Here is a 23,051-nt window from a genome sequence, read left to right as displayed (position 1 = left end):
AATAAGCACAATTTTCTGGATTTTGCGAGTTTCTATCTTTCACAATGCATTATTTATTGTATGTTTTAGTATAATAAATGGCTTGACATCAATATTAGATCTACTAAATACAGTAAACCTACTTTTTAGTGGCCCTCAACTTACCAACTCACCATAATATGATGGTTTTGATAATAAATTATTAAATAAAGAAAATTAGTTTCTTCCCCAAGACAGGAATATAATTGTAATAATAATACAATGTGAATTCATAGATTGTAGTAAATATTGCTTGCTTGTTTTTATTTTCCATTTTGCTGATTTAGTTGTCAATTAATTATTGGAAACAATTTAAGTAATGGCATTTTTCTCTATTGTTTCATTTTTAAATTACTTTAAATAATACAAGACACATTCAATAGAAAACTGGAAAATGTCATTAAAAATTAGGAGAATAAGCAATAACATAGTAATTTTGACACGCGACACTTCCAAGTCAGAGGCAACAGTAACTGCAACTGGCAATGTGTTGATGTGTAAGAACATAAGACAATGAACCAATAAAATGGCATCACCTCTGCAGCAGTGCACAAGCAAGAACTGTGTAGTGTTGTCCAATCTCTGACAAAAACCAATTGACATCCACTGGCACATGCAGGTACAGCAAAGAGATGACTAAGAGTTGCATACAGGTTTACGAGTGAAATTCTAAAAATAGTCACAGTACTGTGGAAGATTCTCTATGGCTGGGACTGCAGTGAATGCAAGGACTCTAAAGGTCACTACAAAGCAAGTCAACTATATTTTATTTTAAATGTAACAAATACAGATAACAATTTATAATATGAAATAAATGGTTTTTAAAAGTCATTAGGTTTTTTATGTATTTTATATTTCTGATTAATTTGGAATTAAATATTTAACTTTAAAAAAAATACTTGCTAAACTAGCAAATAGAAAAAATATCTTTACATATAATTTACCAAATTTATCAACTTCAAAATAAAATTATTTATAACTAAAGATAATTATTTCATATTTTTATAAGATATCAATTTAGCACAACTGATATAATTTTTATAATAATTTGTATTATATTAGTTACACATTAGCTATTATATTAAATTAATGTAATATACTTAAAATTCACTCAAAATATATACTTAATTTTAAAATTAAGTATATATTTTGAGTGGATATTATAACTAAAGTACATATAATATATTTTTCAACTAAAAATTATAAATATTGTACATTACCTTTCACACATATCAAATAAGAAGAGACATAAACAACCAAAAGCAACAGCACTTAAATGTCTCCAATAACTTCTTAATCTATTTCTTTCTACATCATCCTATAAGAATATTTAAATCATATGAAGTAATTATATATCAAAATCGTAATTTATATTCATGCAAATTTATTAAACATAACACATGCACATTTTTTTCAATACTTGTAATGTTTTTCTTCACTAAGTTTACTGACCTTCCTTCCTTCCTGTTAATTTTTTCATCCGTATATGCATGTAAAATAAGATGTAACAATGTTTCTTTATAAATATAATCAAAACAGAAATCCATACGTGTTTGGATAATTCAGATTTAAGCTGGTTAAATTTTAATTAATTTAATACTGAAATTTTAGAATAAAACTATATATTACCATTTGATGTTCTCCACAGAACACAAGCCAAAAACTTAAGAGAGCAGCATAGAATATTCCTTGTCTTATATCAGCCAGAAGAAGCATAAATGGCATTTCAATAAACAATGTTAAAAATTCAAGTGGCACTAAACAAATTGAAATAGAAAAAAAAAGTTAATTTATATTGTTAATATCATACCAGAAAACTTAAAAATTGACTTAAAGCTTTTCTTTTTTAATATACAAACAAATAATTTAAATACTTTTTAATTACTATTTACAAATATTTAAGTAAAAAATCAAGATAAAATTTCAATAATTTAAATAACTGAGATTATTATAATTTGTGGTTATTTGTATAACTCAATTGATATTTTTTTTGCTACATATTAAATATTACTACCAATTATAAACAAAAATAAATATAAATATTTAAAAAGACCAATAAACATTGAATAATAAAAAATGGCACCCATACTGTGTAGGTGCAAAATGCTTGTGGCAATCAACAAGTTAAGCTCACAAATAAGCTCTCACTTCAATGAATCTTCAGAAAAGGCTAGTAGGAGTATAAATTTCTGGTAAGGCTACTAATGCTAATATGATCTATAGAGAGAAATTAAACCAAAGTGTGCCAGTATATCATGACTCAGAATTAGATCTGTAATGAACAATTGTTAAACAGAATTTGAAGGCCCACCAGTGGCTAAGCGGTTTCATTCCCTGAATACTGGGAGTTTGGACATGGGTTTGCACCTCACCAGGACAGGATGCCTAGCCCTATGGAGTTTTCTGGGTTTTTTGTAATGCCTGAATAGAGGATAGTTACCCTTAAAAAAACCTCCTGGAAGGCATACCCTCTTAGGCAGATTGCCCAAGCATTGCATTGCCATAACTTAATAAAACAAATTAAACAGAATTTGATTTCCATGAAAAGAGCAGCTGGATTATAAAGGACATTCATTTATGTGGATAAACAAGACAACACTTCCAGTTACAATCATATACAATCACTTCCAGTTTAATACAAACTGACAATACTCAAGTTATATGAGTGAGTAACACAACTGGAAAACTTCCCTAGCCTTTGGTACTAGTTCAAATAAAACTATTGCAATATTGTGAGAAATTGTCTCATCCAGTGTTTCAATGACAACAAAGGTTTGTTGTCACTGAAACACATTGGATGGGACTGCAAAGCTGGCAAACAGATGAAATGAATATATGGCACAAACATATTCATTATCTGTACTTGCTATACAATCACAAAATTTAAATAGACCTGAAAACATAACATATTAACAAATTCTCACAAAAATGCAGAAAGCATTGTTGAACAAAAAAGAACAAGTTTATTCCATAAACAAAACTTGAATATATGAAACAAGTTACAAAATAAATATCAATGCATTTTAATGTTTGAAGGGCATGCAACCGGATAGTGCATCTATCCATGTAAAACTACATGCTTTTTTTTGTGCATTTTGTCTAGTTTTTCCCATAAAGTATAATAATTTCACACTAGTATTTGTGCACATAAGGCATTGTCACAGTACTCTAGCAATTAGCAAACTGAATAATGTTGGATCTTTTATAAGAATATCAGCATTGTGTGTCATCTCATAATCTGTGAAGATCACTTTAATTTTCGTATGAAAATGTATCGTCCGAAATTATTTTCTTATTTTGCACAAACAAAATAGATATATTAATAAATGTAAAAACAAAAAAAAAAAAATTATATCAGAAGTTAGTTTTAATATAAAAATTATAACGACTAATGATATCTAATTTCAAAAACATTCCAATGCTGAAACAAGATATCTTGGGTCTACTGGTCAAGGTCAGCAGGTCATGACCTGAAATATGTCGGGAATACCAGAGAATAGATTAATGCAGCTATAACAGCCATCTTTACTTAACATATATTATGTTTGTCTTGGTCATGTTTGCTGGTGAATTTGCTATTTTCATTCCAAGAGTGATTTCCAATAAAGATATGTAGTATAATTACAATAATTGTAAAATTTAACACATTACTGCTAATGTGATATTGTATTCTTTGTTTAGAAGCTTATTTTAAAACTTCACATTTTGTTTGCATAAAATCAAATTGAAATGGCTGCAGATAAAATGCATATCAGACATATAATTTACTTATACTTTTTAAGTTTCATAAAAGATATAATGCTATACAAACAGTAAAATATATTTGTAGTGTGTATGGAAAGATGCTCCAAAATGTCAGGCATGTAAAATGTGGTTTTGAAAGTTTCGTTCAGAAAATTTTGAACCAAAGGATACAAAAAATATGGGGTGCCAAAAGCTGTGAAGAGAAATTTTGGGAAGAAATCGTTAAAAATTGATTAATAACTTGCAAAATATCTTAGTGTATCACTGACATGATGATTGCATTCCACATGCATTAAGTGAGAAAAATAAACTGGATTGAGTATAATTTTGTCTGAAGAAGGTAGGCAGCTCTAAGGTTTCATTTTATTTTCAAGTTAGTTATTCATTTTTTATCTTAGAAAACATTTTATGGCTGACAAAATAAAAATAAAAATATGTTATTAACCAAAAATTTGTTCTAGTGGGTTGTGATTGTTTGTTTGAGTATCGAGGTATCACTGTATTTGATTAACAAAGGGATACATGTATTCAGCTGATAAACAAGAGATTAGAGGGAGTCATGATCTGTGGATATCAACACTCATTTGAGCATTTATGATTACATCTTATTATGTTCATTATCAAAGTATATTTTTCTACTAAAGATTTTAAAAACATTGGGAAGTTATTTTTGACAAAGCTAAAAACATATTAAAACGTTCTAAATTATATAATACTGGTTATATTTGAGTGCTTCCAATTGAAAGCAGTTTATTTAAAGTTTGGATTTTATGATGTATTTTATTCTCAAAACCACTAATCAAAGCTTTTACAAGGAACTTCTATAAGTAAATTACTTTTTGATATTGTTAGTTTAAGAGTTGAAGAGTGATGTTTTCTTGTTTATTATAAAAATACACCTTCATTTTCAACATTATTGGTATATTTTTAAAATTTGTTATATAATTAACTTAAAAAAATTTACTATTTTAATCTATCAAAGACTCCAATTACATATCCAGATAATTAATATTCATAAATTAAATGATGTTCTATAATTAAAAATAAGTAAAAACAAATATTTTCACTTACAGTTTAAAAAGCTGAGTGCAATTCCCAAACCCAAAAGCATCCTAAAAAATTTAAATTTAACAAATTAAATTTTAAAAATAAAACATTAATTTAAATATTTAAATCAACTTTTAAAATGATTAGTCATCTCCATTAGATCTTATTAAAATTATATATTATCTATTTTTGCAAACCACTTTTGAAAAATTTTAATAAAAAGTATTAATTGAAATGCTGTTAACTGATTAAAAAATAAGATATTCTAACTTATAACAAGTAAATATGAAAACACAGGTATAATAATATACAAATAATAAGATAATAAATAATTTTCAGTCAGTTTAAAAAAAAAAAAAGTTTATCAAATAGAACATATAAGTTCTTATAACAAATTTTATTTAATTTTTCCTTATACATAAGAGAATTAATTTATCTATAATCAAAAAGTTCTTCATTTATTAAGTTAATGATTACATATTTAAGAATGAATCTTCTGGAATTTTAACATATTTCTATGCTGCATAATTTTTTGTTTATGCATACTCTCTTAAATGTAACTGCCACATACATCGGTCCTACACATTAAATCAACATTTCAGTAATTTTTATTACTGATATAAAAGCCATCGTCTGTGTGTGTATTCATTTTAACTCCTACAATTTTTGTCCAATTCAGATGAATTTTTGGTTATATTCGTTTTATGTTCTGACAGAAAGTATGGGCTGCTTATTTTGTGGAAATATTAGCAATAGAATAAATGTTTTATTGATTTCAGATTGGTGATCACACTTACATTGCAGTGATGTCGGTGACCATGTGACATTTATCCTTGACGAAGGAATTTATTTTAAGTTGAATTTTTAAACTTACTTCACTAAATTTAAAATTTAAACTTTTAAAAAAGATAGTCTCATTGTGTCACTTCTATAACAAATTTTTTTAAAAATCTTTCCACAGTGACCACATGACATTCTATTATCCAATCAGAAGTAACAATATAAAGAGCCCATTATTTAAAAAGTGTTATCACTCATATAACTAATGTACTGTACATACAATTTATCTTTGTTTTATTGACGGGGAATTAAGAAATGGCTCATCAAGAGCTGCAGAAACAGCATCACAACATCAGTCATCAAAAAAATATTAAGATGTCTTTTACTAAAGGAAGATATCAAGGAAATCTTTTAAAAGACAATAGAGTGTATATTTAAAATGTAGTGTGTAAAGAAATTTTATAAAGAAAGTTTTTAATATTATTTTAATATAAAGGCCTGCTTATGAGTGTATAAGTGAATTCTCTATAACTCCTACTATTTTTGTCCACTCCAGGTGAAATTTTGTTTTGTTACTCTTTATGTTACAATAGATAGTATACATCGCCAACTGCCGCAAATAATCAGGCTAACTTTTGGATATAAACGATTAAAGATTAGAAATAAATTTGGCACTTTAGGTAGGCGTTAGGCGCCATCTCTTATTAAAATTAATAATTATAATAATTTAAATAATTTAGATTAAACCGGAAGAAAAGAATCAGCCCGAAGCTGGATTTGAACCCGCAACTCCCGCTTACCGTGCCTTGTATTGGCACGGTATTGCGGACAGATGTATTGGCTTAACGTTATCAGGTTTAGTATGATGTTTATTTGTAATAGATAGTATAAAATTTGTAGAAATATTAACAACTCTTCTTGAATTTCTTGAAATCTCTACTCTTCTCAAATCTTCAATCTCTATTTTCTCATAAAAAGTATTCCGTCATGCTCAATGGGAGAATTTCTAGTATATTATAAAATTTAACTATTTTTAATATTCTTATCATCAATAATCCATTTTTGTTTTAATCATATGAGAAAAACATGTGCAATCTAGATTGACAAGTGCTGGGGACGTTTCGGACATCGAACGTAAAATAAGGATGCGATGCTTTGAGTGACCCCGGGGCACTAGCAGATGTAGATCTGTCAAATAGATGGGGACACTCTGGAGATGATGCAGGCAGATGGACTGAGTTCCTGGGTCACTAGCAAACACACACTTGGATGGAGGAGAACTCTCTTTTGACTTGAGATTCAGAGATTTTTTATGGTTTTCTCTCGAATTTCACCCTTTTGATTGGTCCTGTGTCCCCTTCTCCCTCACCCCGATTGATCACACTTCTGTCTCCAGGCAAAAACCGAGACTGATTCAAGCCGCGGGAAAGGTCCGAGATGTGTTGATAGAGCTTTGAAGTCTGCACTCATATTTTACTCTGTTGTTGTCCTTTCTCGGATGTTTCTGAACCTAAATATTTTATCAGATGTTCTTGTGGCCATTTACCACCTAACGGTTTAGGGCTTACATGACTTAACAGATGTCCTTTTGGTCATTAACACCTCCTTTTTTCTTGATTGTTTAAACCCAACACTTGTATGCGAGCACCTTGACAAAGCTCCCTCTTGGTCGACATTCCCTTCCATCGTTCATCGTTGAATTAATTTTAAAATAAGTACGTAGTTTCCTCCCTGTCTGGTCTACATCATGAACTCTTGATCTAATTTGACCTTCGAATTTTTTGTGGACATCCCGACTTAGGAATTTTATAATTAATCGAAATTTTGATATGATTTTTGGAACCTCACACCATTGCCCAAAGGAATGGATTACAAAGTTGAGTTATCTCAAATATCTCAGAAATAATAATAATAATAATAAACTAAGGATTTTTGTTAATTTAAAATAAAGTAAAAAATTTTTATTTGAAAATCAGATAATTTTAAAATTAATAATAATAAAATTATTCTTACTTTTCTAGCAGAACTGGTGGTCTTGTGAGTAAATTAATACGATGCCAATACCAAATCATAGTTGCAATAATAATTGGAAAGAAGAATGTTTTCAATGAAAGCCAAACCTTTGTAAAGCCACCATTTTGTGTGATCAGCTGAAGGATAAATATGATTTGTGTTAAAATTTATTTTAATTATATTATAAAGAAAACATTTTTAATTATACATACAACAATCCAAATGTCTTTTAAAACACCAATTCCATGATTCAAAATGTCACTATCATCAACAGACACAGGTAACTGAAGATTAATAAGATAATAATCATGGTGCAAACTTCCAAGTTCAAATAAAGGTAGCACTTCACAGTTATGTAAATAATCTTCTTGCTCCTAAAATTTTATCATTAATAAATTTTTTAAAAAATTCAAAATTAAAATCTTAAAATATATAAAAATGGATCAATAACCAGGAAAAGCAATGACATGGCTGGTTGCCTTAGTTGGTCATTTACTGATCCACCATTATAGTATACAGTGATACCTCGGTTTTCATCGCTAATCCATCCAAAAACAATCAGCGAAATCCTAAACTGAAGAAAACCGAGGCAATTATTTCCATATGAATCAATGTAAATTCAATTAATTCATTCTAGACTCTTCAAAATATATACTAAAAACACATTTTATAGATAATTAATATAGTGTTAAATACTAAAAGCAATAAGAAATTAATATAAAAGACTAATTTAAAGGAAAGCAATGGAATTGTTTGGCTAGATGTGCGGGGTAATGTCTTATCTTGTACAAGCTAGTTGAATATGAGCTTATAGCCTATATTGCCCCATGGTAAAGTGTGACATAATTGCCATGTAATAGTAGTTGTATGCATTTATGACGGTTGTATTGTGGGGAATAATGCCTTCTGGGAGGTCCGTTTAAGGGTAACTGGTCCCTATTCAGGCATCGTTACAGACATGGAGAAAACCCAGAAAACTTCCCCAGGATGTGGCCAGCCGTCCTGGAGAAGCGCAAACTCATGACTGAACTTCCAGTGTTCAGGGAACAGAACTGTTAATCAATGATGAGCCGTTGCAGGGTAATGCTTACACAATGAGAAATAATGCCACACTGAGCCAGAAAATGCATGGGTTGCCCTTTGTTTCCATAAAATTAGCAGTGAGGTCACTTGAGCATGCTGACAAAATCCAAGGCAATAGATGAAAACTGAGACAAATGCTTCGTGGAAAAAATGATGAAAACCGAAACCAACGATAACCGAAGTCAACGAAAACAGAGGTATTACTGTATTTAGAATCTTTGAAAAAGCAAAATTATTTTTATTTTTCAGAGGTTTAGAGCTTCTAAATTTTAAGGAAAAGATTTCCAAAAATTTAAAAGTTAATACATTTTGTAATGTGTTTTTCCTATTTCCTAAACATTCAGTAATAAAAAAAATATATTGGCATTCTTCATATGTCATCTAATAGAAACAGCAATTAGTGCAGTGAAATAATGTTACAAAAATAGAAATTACACTCATTCCTTAATTTACATGATATTTTTTATAAATAGTCTCAGTTTTATGCATTCAAAATTATAACTTTCTGTAGCTTACATTAACCTAACACATTTCCAGCAGCAACACTACATTGCAAAATATAAACCAAAATATATCTTTGTTGTATTTATTGAAATTATTGTGTGTCACTGACCAAAAATTCTTACTTGATTGTACTTTTTACATCATTTTAAATTTGTTTTGGCTAATTTGAAGAGAACATATTAAACATCTCCACACAAAAGTGATAACAAATTTACTTTTCTTCATTCTGCACAAAAAAAGCTTGATTCCAGAACTGAAGTTATTTGATTAATTTATAAAATCCTTTCAAAAATTAAGTTTTTCATATCCATGATTTACAGATAACACTAGTCAAGAAAATTCAAAAATCACAGTCAGCAATACAAAACGAACGTTAAAAAGTGTTACATGTAATTAAGTAAAAAAATCTTAAAATAAGAGAATGTTGCTATGTACACTGGACTTTAAGGCTCAACAGGAATAACTGAAAACAAAAATTCCAAATTTCATTGATTCGAAGAACATTTTAATCATAATCCATTGTAGTCAATAAACTCTGACCCCAAGCAGAGAACCATCTTCCAGACTGAACAAAGAAATTAGAACTGTCTGTTTTCCTTTCTTTAAAAAATGTACTTTTGCTGTAATTCTATTTGATTCTAAATGAAATAATTCTTGTTTCATACTTCCTGTAAACCTCATAATACTCCAAAATTTTCTAACTTTTCTAGATCTTATTTTTTATTTCTTCCAGCTTCTCTTTACTAGTCTCACTACCCATTCCATGTCACTAATAATGCTTCCCCGTCTTCGGATTATCATCACTGAGTTTATTCCTTCAAATCCTAAAAACTTGAAAGCATTTCAGTGAAATATATGGCTTGTTTCTTTTGTTAATTTCTCTAATAAGTTAGTTTCTAATAAAATGAATATAATAGAGATTATTTTAATAGTGTTTTGAATTCACCCAATAATTTTCAAAATGATTTATTTATGCAATATATTAAAATATTTAATTTTCATTCTGTTCACATGAATTTATTTTGAAGTATTAATTTTACTCTTACCTTATCTTTGTCTAATTTGCAATCCAGTTTTCTCTGTTCAGTAGAGTTTGCTATAAGTGTCCATTTATCCTCAGGATCCCATTTATTCCGATAACCCAATTTCACGACCATGGTCATTGTAGCATGTTTAGCTGAAATTATTATTATAGTGTAAAGTAATACAAGTATAAAAAGTATAATAGAAGACCCTTGTTTATAAAAGACTATCATATAATAATTTCATTACATTTACTTATTTCTGTTAATATAAAATGACTAATCCTAACAATATTATTTATTTCTATAGCAAATGTTTTTCATGAGCTGAAAAATCAAACATTTGTTTGAGGGAAAAAATTGTTTTCAATATAATAATAATAATAAAAATTCTTAGCAGTAGTGCTAATAAAAATTAAATCTTACAAGTAAACTTTTAATTTTAAGAATATGGTGCAGTTGTGACTTATGAGGTCTTATTATGTATGATTTTGAAAGTGCATCCTTTATAATGTAAATAGTAGAAACAATAAATAAATTTGATTAAATATATAAAAACTGATGTAATGTACAGTGGGTAATTGGTTAACGAACATAGTCCATTCCAAGACCATGTTCACTACCCAAATTGTTCATTAACCGATTATTGATTTACCATAGATTTTTATGGGAATTTGATTAATTTGTTCTGGAGACCCCAAAAAATAAATAAAAAATTATATACTTTCTTACTACATTTATTTATTTGTAATAATAATATATACATACACAGTGTTGCATTTTTATCAGTCATGTTTTTTTTTTTCTGTTTGTGGGGCATTAAAGAATCTGTCCAATGTTGATTGCTTTTCTCTCTTCTTTGGGATTTTTTGGAAGTAATTAATAGCATTGTCATTGTAGAGATCACCATGCCTATTATCCTGAACCCGGTTTGGATGCCATTCTAAGATCATTATTCTGACATCCTCCTACTTCTTCAAAAGATCTTTAATAGCAGATGTCAGCATTAGTATTCTTGTCTTCCTCTTTTTCAGAAGAAAACACATCATGCTGAGACTCTTGGTTCTTCATTCAAGAGTTCTTGGAGTTCTGACATCAGATCAGTTTCAGGTTCCATTATGAGCTCTTCAATCTCCCCCAATTCCAGATCTCTAGCAGTTGTCACAATTTCATCTGTAATTTCAGAGACATCATCTCTGTCTCCCAGAATGCAGGAGGGACACAGCTGTCGCCAAACAGAATTCAACTGTCATTGAGTAACTTTTGACCATGCCTTTTGAATGGGCCAGATAGCTTCAAGAATATCAAATTTTTCTTTCCAAAATGATTTTAATGTCATCATTGAGAAGAACTGGAATGCTTCAAAACATCTTGAATTTTATCTCCTTGTGTGATGAATGTGGAGTTTGTTTCTTCAGTTCTCCAAAAATTTCTCTAGCTTTCTCTTGAATGATAGTCGTACTAGTTACATCTCTTCATTTCTTTTCTTTTATCCATATAAAACAATCTCTCCATTTTTTCATGGATGGCACATCTTTGTTTCTCAGATGTGATTTTCGTTACTGCTTTAGATTCGTTAGCTTTTTGATGATATCTTTCTTATCTAAGATTGTGCCTACTGTAGACCTGTTCAAGCCATACTGCCTAGCAACATCAAACATCTGCCCACTCTACCCTGACTATTATCTCTTGCTTGGCTTCTATGGTGAGCACAATTCTTGACATTCTACTCTTTTTATGCTCCATAATATTATCAGTTTCTTTTTCAAATAAAAAATTCAAAAAAGCACTTACAGAACTTCAGAGAACAGAAATCAACTATTGACAGAATTCAAAATTTGGCGTTAAAACATTAATGAATATCCAATGGGACAGTTAAACTTTCACCTTTTGAAAATAAAAACCGATGCAAAACTTAACAAGTGTCTGACAGTCTTATGAAGACTATAAAAGATTCTTTCTGTCAGAAAGGTAAACAAAAGGCTGGAATTACAAGGGAGAGTTTCAAAGTTCAGAGGAATACTAACTGACCGGTATCAGGTTGAGCGTCGATGTCGACATCTCCCACACTTTAAAGGTTTTGAAATGAGACCTGGAGAAGACCAATTGTTATTCACTATTTTATATTGCTTCTTCTTGTATTAGTTCTGTGATGTGTTTGTTGTCTGAATATAAAAATCTTTCGTGAAAGTGTTCGTTGTCCAATTTGTTTGCAGTCTGAACTGTTCGTTAACCAATCACCTATTGTACTATTAGTTTATTCAGGATAAAAATAATATACATATATAATACTGACCTCTAGCTGAAGAAATCCAAATGAAGAGCCAAATAGAAGATATACAGTATAAATCATCTTTTTTTACTTTTATTTATAGTAATATAAAGGTAACTTTCAACTGAAGTTTTTTTTATAATGTTTTCTTATAAAGTTCAAACTTTCATTAAAAATTTTATTTAACTTTGCATTACAGTATTTATAATAATTAAAGTGAGTTGCAAAATGATATGACAACTGTTTTTTTCAGCATTAGTTTTATTAATGTCTTAATAAAAACTAAGCTCATAAATTATTGCAAATGTAATTTTTCTAGAAAAATTAAATGTTTATGTATAAACTACATATAATAAGTAGCAGTTATTTTTTTTTTCTGGAAAAAACATAGAAAAACAACTATTTCATAGCATAATGATTAGGGATTGCAATCCAGTAGGATTTTTGCTGGACCAACATCATTCCAGCTGGATCCAGCGCAGATGTATTTTTGGTGCAATAAAGTGTTATCTATCTATTTATCCAGCAATTTATGGTTTTTTTTTAAAGAAATAAAACATTTTTTTAATACTTAAGAAACTTTCATTATTCAGACTGGTCACTATAAATTAGTAAAACTTCTTACACATTCAGGTAGTAAACTTAACTTTGTTTCTGTTTAACACTTGAGATAGAGATAATTAACTTTAAATGTTTAGTTAGATTATAATTATAATGTAATCTTTAAGTTAAATAATAGCAAATGTAATTTTACTAATTAATTTGTATTACATCCACAAGAGCCGAATTATTGGGCTAGAGTTGGCTATAATAAATAAATAATTAATAAGACAATTTGGCACTAGAGCTTGGCGTTAGGCACCATCTCTTACTAAACTTAATAATTATAATTAAATTAAATAAATAATTTTAATAATTTGGAACTGGAGGAAAAGAATCGGCCCGAAGCGGGACTCGAACCCGCAACTTCTGCTATCCGTGCAGACACGTTACCAGTTACGCTACCCGGACCTTCAGTCCGATCGCCTCCTCCAGTATATATAAGCTAACATGACGACCATCGACGGTCATTACAATGCCGGCTGGGGACACATCAAGTGCCCACGTCCTCCCAAGGCACTCAACCGGCCATCGCAACCCCGGCAAGGCGTATAAATATAAATAAATAACGACTAACCCATTACAAAGCTATACATCCACAAGAGCCGAATTATCAAGCTAGAGTTGGCTATAATAAATAAATAATTAATAAGACAATTTGGCACTAGAGCTTGGCATTAAGTGCCATCTCTTACTAAACTTAATAATTATAATTAAATTAAATAAATAATTTTAATAATTTGGAAATGTCATGTTAGCTTATATATACTGGAGGAGGCGGTCGGACTGAAGGTCCGGGTAGCGTAACTGGTAACGTGTCTGCACGGATAGCAGAAGTTGCGGGTTCGAGTCCCGCTTCGGGCCGATTTCTTTTCCTCCAGTTCCAAATTATTAAAATTATTTATTTAATTTAATTATAATTATTAAGTTTAGTAAGAGATGGCGCCTAACGCCAAGCTCTAGTGCCAAATTGTCTTATTAATTATTTATTTATTATAGCCAACTCTAGCCCGATAATTCGGCTCTTGTGGATGTATAGCTTTGTAACGGGTTAGTCGTTATTTATTTATTAATTTGTATTGATATATTATAATAATGTAATGACGGATAATCAGTGGCTAAGTGGCTATCAGTCTTACCAGTTTTCTTATTATATGCTCTACATCTCAGTCCGTAGTTATTTATAAGTAATTTAATTATTAGTGTTAGTAAAGTAGTGAGTAAGTAATTAGTAGTAGTCAGTTATTATTATCACAATCATGAATCACATACATTCATATCATCATATATCTAAGATACTGATACTCATTAATTTAATTAACAATTTAACTAACTAGGTATTCTCAGTTTCTCACTAATTTTCACAATAAAATTGTCTAGCCTAGCCCACTAACCACTTATAGAATAAAAGTTAAAAACTCTTATTTAATAGAATTAGAGTAGAAGTTATAAAATATTAGTCTTGTCTTGAATAAAATATTTTAAAGAATTAAATAAAATTAAATCAATCACTTCTGTTATTTTTTTGACTTTTCTGGAAGTAGGATCTCAAGAAACAAATGGTATTGATGGTGCTGTCTCCCAACCTACTTCTTAATGAATTGCATATATATCCCGCTGCGGAAAAGGCCCTTTCTGCCTCTGCGCTAGTTGATTTCAGGGTCATCAAATAATCATAAATCGTTCCGTCACGTGATTCATTGACGTCACAACCGACTGTAAATTAGAATTATGCACCAGGACTAGGAGAGAAGTTACTAATTTTATTTAGCGTGAAGACACTTTATTTAGTGAGAGCAGAAAGTCAACTGGCAATTAGATCAGCAGCGGTATAGAGAGGGGGTGTAGCACATGCTGCACTGAACGGCAACGTCACTCTCGCTGCCGAACGATAGCACATGCAGTAAAGTGGCAACGCCAACAACGTAGACTTTTGCACCATTATTTAGAAAGTTAATTGAGTATTTGCGGATCTGCAGGCCAAAGAATGCGCTGGATCCAGCTGGATTGCTGGATGAGAAATCCAGCAATTGCAATCCCTAATAATGATACTTCCCATCTTCAGTTCTTCAATGTTTTTGTACTGTTTACACTGGCATAGATAATCCTTCACAAAGTTTTCAGAAGTTCTCCATAAGATTTAAGACAATCTTCACCTGTCAGTACCGGTACACATAATGTTCAATACAGCATCATCAACCTTTACATTTCCGGTAAAAAGACGAAAAAATAGCAGAAAAACTAACGTTTTCGAATCTCACATCGAGATCTTAATACTGCTATTTTTCGTCTTTTTACCGGAAATGTAAAGGTTGATGATGCTGTATTGAACAATAAGATTTAAGTTTGGTGAATTGAATGGCCATTCTATAACAAATTCTATTCTCCAAGAACAACTCTTATGTAGACTTTGCAACATGTATGGTTTTGTTGTCCTGCTGAAATAGCCAGAATTGTCCCTCAATTACCTTTCCAAATGGCAACAGGTTCTTTTGTAAGAGATTTTGGTATTCAGTAGCATTCATTCAACATATAGGAAATAAGATCGTGACTCCACTAGCGCAAAAACGGCCATAAAACCAACATAAAAGCGAGTTCAGCAGTGTTCAACTTTCAACGCAAATATGGCCATAAAACAGTACCATCCACCAGTCAGAATTCTGTGAAATCTACGTCATTGTGACGTGCGAAAGTGGCGGAAAACGAGCTTTTGTATATGTTCTCTCGTAGCTACTAAGAAAAGAACTAGAATAAATCCAGAAAGATCTATCGAAAACATCCAGAAGTATACGTGTATCTACGACAAGAGGTATCCCAATTATAATAATGGATGCCTAAAACACGAGATATGGACGGCCAAAGGAAAAGCCTTCATTTAGAGGAGTACATAATAAAAAAGCTAAGCTTATAAGTGCTGTATATTATCTTAGTAATACAATAATAAACGTTAATATATGAAAGTAAAGATATTATTTTTACTACATTTGTAATTATAGTACAGAAAAAACTCATAGAATATAATCATTGTCTTTATATCAATATATCACATATACAACCGTAATAGCACCATCACCATAAAAACTTTGCTAGCCAGACTTCCACCGCAATGCAAGCACAAACACAAATAGGTCATGTGATTAAAATCTTTTACAGTGAGGGGTTTTACGTCCGTTTTTGCGCTAGTGGAGTTGCGGCCTAAGAGATTTGTTTTATCACAATAACCAAAGCCATCCCAAACCATCACTGATCATCCTCCCTGCTGTTGCTTAGAGATCTGTTTCTCTTTTTTAATATCATGCTAATAAAATGCCAAGCCATTGGGAGCATCTAGGTTGAATTTCTCATTACTAAAGATGACTTTTCTCCATTCATTTCTTCTAAGATATATATTTGTTTGTTCAGGCCATTCTGTTCTTGTGTTGTTCTGTAAGTCAAAGCCATTGCTCTTTCTTTTTGTACTTTAGGATTTTGCTATGAGTTGAAACTCTTGATAAGGCAAATTTATGAATATTAATATCTGAATCATGGAACAGTTGTGCAAGATAACCAGAATTGAGTTTCTTAATTATTTTTCTCTCTTGTGTAGGTGTAAGCTTTTTGTTTTCTACCAGATGTCTTCTTCATTCCATATAGCTTTTCAAATTTCAAAAAGCTATTTATCATACACAGAGTATGACTAATCCTTCTTACTATTTCTCTATATGAAAATCCTTTGAGTTTAAAAGCTGTAATATTTTCTTTCTTAAACTCAGAAAATTCTACTTTCTGACTCATATTAATGAAGCTATTTTTACACCTCAAAAACTTGTTCAACTAATTTTATTCTGGAAAATTGCATGAAAATATCTCATTACCTAATTTGCATATTAACTAAGTACAATGTGAATGGAAAATTTTATAAACTGGATATATTTCCAGAACAAGTAAAAAATGTTCTCTCTTTGTAATATGCTTCACTTATTAAGGGTGTAAGTGTACAGTAAAATGAGCTAGAACCTGTGTTTATGTCAATGTAGATGAAGCAGTTTTAATTGTTTAAAACTGCTTCATCTACATTGACATAAACAGAGGTTCTAGCACATTTTACTGTAAGTTCTTCATCATTGGCTATTTTTTAAAATTAATTTGTTATTTTTTTATTATGGTTGATAAACTACTTGCAGGAATTCCAAATTTTGCTACAATGTCTTTCTTTTTTGAGTCTTTACAACCTATTATATTTTTTTAGTAATGCTTTGACATTTTTATACTACAGTATAAAACTGTCCACTTTCAAACCTAAAGTTGAAATAGGAAGTGAAAAGCAACTTTTCAATTTTAATATTTCTGAGAACTCTGATAGACAAATTTAGAAAAGTTTCTTTGAACTTGACATAGCATTTAATACTGTAAAATGATTTAGGTATGACTCATCTCAGCCATTTGGACAAGTAAGACTGCTTCGTCAGAGGGCTTGGACATGGTCAAGACTCGTTATTGAAAAACTCTACAAGAATTAGAACATCAAGTGGATACACAGACACAATCCCTATTGGTGCTGGCATAAAGCAAGGCTGTCCTATCAGCTCTCTGCTTTTTGATAGCACAATAGAAACAGCAATCTGCACAATTCAGAACATAGACCATGGCTTCAATATTCACAGCACCAAGCTCGACATACTAGCTTATGCGGATGTCCTAGTACTTGCTAGCTCCACCCCGAAGAATTGCAGGCACAGTTGGACACCATCTCTAGTTGGTCCAAATGGGCCGGGCTCAACTTTAAGCCAGGTAAGTGTGCAACTCTTGCCATTTTAGATAAACAGTACTCCACTGGCAGCAACACCTTTTGCCTGGATGACGCGCCTCTACTTGTGCTGAAGGAGACTGAGTGTTACCTACACCTTAGAGTGCCAATAGACTTCTCTCACCACCAGACAAACCCAAAGACAATTGATAACATCCTCGACAAATTGAAACTCCTAGACAAATTGCCCCTAGCGCCTTGGCAGAAGCTGGACTCTGTCACTACTTTCATCCTGCTGAAGTTAACGTTCCACTTGACCACAGGCTGTATGCCAAAGAAATCTCTTCATCTGGTCGACTGACACATCAAAAAATGGATGAATCTACCATAATGGGCAAGTGCCAAAGAATCTACCATAATGGGCAAGTGCTCATGGAAGAGCCAATGAGGTCCCATGCAGCGTACTGACGGATAACACACAAATTAATCACGTGTGTCATCTATTTAATTCTAGAGATCCAGGAGTCGTCATCAGACCTTGACACTCTGCGTGAAGTCGTAGAAAAAAGAATTTGGTGCCCTCCAGATCTGGACGACATATACACATACCTTAACAGTTCATTGCAGAATGAGTTTGGGACTGAGCCCACGGATATCTTATTGCACTGGACCACGCTCAGGATGGCAACCAGAAGACTGCGACAGCACATTAACATCACATGGTCAGCCGCAGGTTCTATCCCTGCCATCCATACAGAACACAGCATCGTCAGTGTCACATTCTGCTCAAAGATCTTAACCAGCCTCTTTCAACAAAGACTTCTGCAAAACAAACTGAAGAAGCCTGACCAGGGGAAGCCTTTTTACCAGTTGGCCAACCATCCTGCTAACAATCACTTCCTAGGAAACGGGTGCTACACCAGCTTTGCCAACTGGAGATTTATCCATAGGGAAAGGTTGAATTAGTCCCACTGCACAAACATTCTGGCAATGCTACCACCAGATGCCATCAGAGTATGCATTCTAGAGAGACACTGGCACATGTTTTAAATCATTGCCATCCCAACATGGTCAAAATTACCCAACGACATAATGTGATTCTCCAGCAGCTAATCAACGCAACCAACAAAGACAACTGTGAAGTGTACCCCAACCAGTGAATCCTAAACTTTGACCAGAATTGTCGACCAGGCTTTGTACTTCTAAATCACTCAGCAAAGACAGCGATCATAGTGGACATTGCAATATCTTTTGAAAACAGACCAGATGCCTTTTCGCTTGCTAGGAATCAAAAAATCACCAAATATAAAGAACTAGCTAACCATTATCGCAGCCTTGGTTATGACACCCTCCTTGATGCCTTCATTGTGGGATCTGTTGGAGGTTATGACCATCAAAACACCACGGTTGTGCAACGACTCGGAATCTCAAAGAACTATGCTGGTATTTTGGCAAAACTGATGATAAGCGATGCCATACACTTTAGTCACGAGATTTATAACAATCACCTCTCACGCTAACTGCTCTCCTGGCCCACATGCCCATGTAATCACACCTCTTATTTGACTGACACATGAGCCCATGTTCCGCAAAACACACGCTCTACTGGCTGGCTTCGAGCCCATGTCTCACAAACATTTCCTATAACTTATGTAAAATCACTCTACCTTGATCACTTCATCGTTTAGCACAAATCTGCTATACCTCTGTAAATATTTGTCTTTGTACTTAATATCACTGTAAATTTTCAAAGACTAAATAAAAAGTATTTAAATCTGTACTGTACACAATAAAAAAGTTACTGATATCAACATTTAGTCAGTGTACAGGTTGTCTGATTTTACAACATGGATGCATTCCCAGAGAAAGCAGCATAAGCAAAATCGGCACAAAATTAATCAATTATACTGTACAGTACAGTATTATGAAGTGAATAGGTCATCCAAAAATTTATACAGTACAGTAATTTTTTTCAATAAAAACATGTTAACTATAAGTTACAGCATTACTAAGAAATACTGTATAATACGGTATAAATTGATTTATTTTAACAAATATATACTGTAACCCTAAAACATTTGTTAATTGTAAATCATTTAGGTCCAAATGCACTCATTGACAGGTAATCTCTCTCTCCCTTCTTTACAGCTGGTAACCATGTGGGGGCAGATTATATGATGGTTTTAAAAGTTAATGAGCAGTATTTCTTACACCTGGGCTGCAGTTTTACAAAGGGTTTACAAACTAATACCTAAATTTTAACTCAACCCAAATGGAGCAATTGACTTTTAATGATCAACAGTCTTTACAAATTAAAAAAATTCATTATATAGAAATTTGACTTCATTATTTAAAAGTAATTTTACGTATATTTTTGGCTGAAAGAGCAATGTACAATGCAAACATTCATTATACAGAGAAATTTGCTATATAGTTCATAATATAGAAGTTTGACTGTAGTTCTAATTAAATTCTCTTCCATTCTTATGATACTAATTTAAATTGTTGAGAAATCTACCATTTTAATGAAAAAACATATATATATAATTTAGAATCGTCTTTTTTATTTGAGAAGATAATAACAATGCAATGAAAAATACCATATTGAATATGATGTTAAGTAGGAACTTATTAAGAAATTGAACTAAAGAGGGCAAAAAATGCTCAAAATGTATATCCCTATGCGAAAGAGTACCTGTAAATGAACGTGGCTTTGAAAAAAACTATTACATAAATTTCAGTGAATAATAATCCAATATAATTTCTAATAATTTATAACTAATTCATAGAGCTATTTTTTTTTTATAAAATTAAATTACACTGCAAAAATTGTGTTCCAATAAATGAATTAAATAAATTTTTCTACAAATTATTAATATAAAAGAAAATATAACTATAAATTTTCATAAAAATTACTTACAAAGTGGATTGTACTTTTTGTGAACTATATCTGGATGAAGAACTGCTATCAGATTTTGCATCCATCTTGAATAATCTAACTGAACAGATTCTTTAGCTAAAGGAACTTGAACTGCAAAAACTATTTGATTTGGAGAAACGTGGTTTCTTATTATTTTTGGATCATCCAATTCTTCTATTTTGTTACAGTTAATGGGTACTCCATTTTTACCACGAGGAATATGCCATACATCATCATATTCTCCAGGATTAATAGGTTTATCCAGGACACATTTTGTACTGAGAACCATATCTGCATTAGAAGGTGAAGGTGCTAGAGAGTAAAAAAATAAAATAAATCAAATATTTTCAGAAAATATTAATTAAAACACAAACTGAAAAAGTATAAATAAAAAATGTATTATTAAATAATATTTGAGAATTACAAGTTTATTTGAAACATTTTTTCCTAAATTCAGGTTTATATTAAATATTTTAGTGGTAAATGACATATCAAAAATACAAATTTAGCACTTTTGCTACTTTCAGTAAAATACATGTGTTTTATTGAAAGTACATTTTGAAATTATTGTCATTTTCCAAAAAAATAACAATAATGAGTCAAATCATAAGAGAGCAAAAAAATTCGCACAAACAGCCACGACCGCTAGACAGCACCTGCTGCTAAAATAAATATTTTATGTACAGTACACTAAGTATTTAAAAATGTAGCCATCTTCAGGTTCTAAATTATAAACAAAATTCAAAAATTCCTAGAATATCTTGTTATATACTCAAATTTGTTATAATTATATGAACATTGCATACAGTGAAGTGCATTTAAAAAAATTATATATAGGCCTATTGAAATGGAATTCTCTCCATCACTTTCTGAACTTCTTGACTCCTCACCAATAGAGAGGTGACATTTGAACTCAAAAGCAAAAACACCACTTGTATATATTCCAGCACACAGATGGCCAAGCAGTCAAGGTGGCAGCCTACTGCTTGGGGGTCCCGTGACAAGTTACAAAACTTTCAAAAATGGAACATTCCATATGTGCTCTGATGCAGGATAAAATTTTTAAATTATTCTATTAATATTTTATAGATACATATATATACAAAAGCTCCAGAATGATAGGAATAATATAAATTGCCATTGGTAAAGAAATTTTATCATTATTAATACAATGTTCTTTGAGAGTGGCCTTATAAATTTCCATAACTTCAATGATACTAGTTTATTTCAATCAAAAATCTTATGCATTAGTCTAGCTTCCTCCCAATGGAGGACACAAACTGGGCCAGCACAATGAGGTAGTTTGCTTATGGTCTTTTGTTCTGGCATCTACAAATCTATACGTGGAGCCAATAGTGTAGGCAAGGTATTTGTTAAATTTTAAATTGTATAAGGAGATCCTGTATAACCCCTGGAGCATGTATTTGTTGAAAGTATTTCCAGTTATGAATAACCTAAATACATTGAGGCTACAATTATAAAAAAAGTTCACACAAAAAGACATTAAGGAACATTTTATTTTCCTGTAAGCAATTCAACGCAGTAATGGGCATCATCCTCAGGCAGAAACGGAATCGAACTGATTTCAAACAGATTTTTAAATTGAAATAAGAACAGCATTAGCTGTTTGGAACATAACAACATTTAGAACAAGAAAACTTAAAACTTAAATTTGAAATATGTGTAACAACGACGCGCATGTACCTTAACATGCAGAATAAGCAGAGGGTGTTAAGGCACACATGTGCGTCCTTTGTGTGAATTTTTCTCTTGAGTCAGTAGAAGTATTGGCGTGACATCCACTGAATAAGTATGTAGGATCCAGATTTAAATCTCTAGCTATTTTGTGTATAATCAGTGGAGTTGTGGTTTGTAATCAAGGATGATGCACTTTCTTGTTTGTGTGTTTAATGACACCCTGTGGCTATTTTTCTTTCAAAGGTGCAGGCAAGCTTGGTGATTAGTGAAATGTTATATCCATGAGTTACCATGACATGTTTAATATGTTCTAATTCTTGTATAGTGTCTAACATATGGAAACAATGGGTGAAGGCATGCTTAATAAGAGCCCTAAATGCTGCAGTTTTATATTGTAAGAAATCTATTGAGTTGGAGGGTATAAAAAAGGGCTTATGAGTTGGTTTATGATAAATGTGTGTTATCAACTCATTTTTGGGAAAGTTTATCTCTAGGTCTAGCTAGTTGACTTTGGCAAGAAGGAAAAAAAAAGGATACTGAGATTGAAACGTTAACTTCTTGATTAGAAAACTGGCATGCCTCACTGAGCTACCAGTCCCTCCACAAATGATGGAAATGCTGAAG

At 31.4% G+C, this 23,051-nt stretch overlaps 1 protein-coding gene across 2 annotated transcripts in view; it reads right to left on the bottom strand.

Annotated features, from left to right (window-relative positions):
* LOC136984693 (protein wntless-like) overlaps positions 1-23,051 on the bottom strand; it is a 42,830-nt gene that overhangs the window by 11,893 nt on the left and 7,886 nt on the right. Inside the window, exons 2-9 of one of the 2 annotated variants that reach the window (XM_067281770.1) lie at positions 20,730-21,041; positions 10,236-10,366; positions 7,815-7,976; positions 7,603-7,739; positions 4,834-4,874; positions 1,648-1,775; positions 1,471-1,482; positions 1,239-1,336 (exon numbers count right to left, since the gene is read on the bottom strand). In XM_067281770.1, the coding sequence (XP_067137871.1) occupies positions 1,239-1,336; positions 1,471-1,482; positions 1,648-1,775; positions 4,834-4,874; positions 7,603-7,739; positions 7,815-7,976; positions 10,236-10,366; positions 20,730-21,041 (1,021 nt within the window). The remainder of the gene's footprint in view (positions 1-1,238; positions 1,337-1,470; positions 1,483-1,647; positions 1,776-4,833; positions 4,875-7,602; positions 7,740-7,814; positions 7,977-10,235; positions 10,367-20,729; positions 21,042-23,051) is intronic. The other variant, XM_067281771.1, reaches the window with a different exon arrangement.

The sequence above is a fragment of the Centruroides vittatus genome, unplaced genomic scaffold, assembly GCF_030686945.1.
Source record: "Centruroides vittatus isolate TY-2023 unplaced genomic scaffold, ASM3068694v2 contig_926, whole genome shotgun sequence".
Classification (NCBI taxonomy): domain Eukaryota; kingdom Metazoa; phylum Arthropoda; class Arachnida; order Scorpiones; family Buthidae; genus Centruroides; species Centruroides vittatus.
The sequence above is the reverse complement of the archived record's forward strand: the minus strand, read 5'-3'. Positions and strand labels throughout refer to the sequence as shown.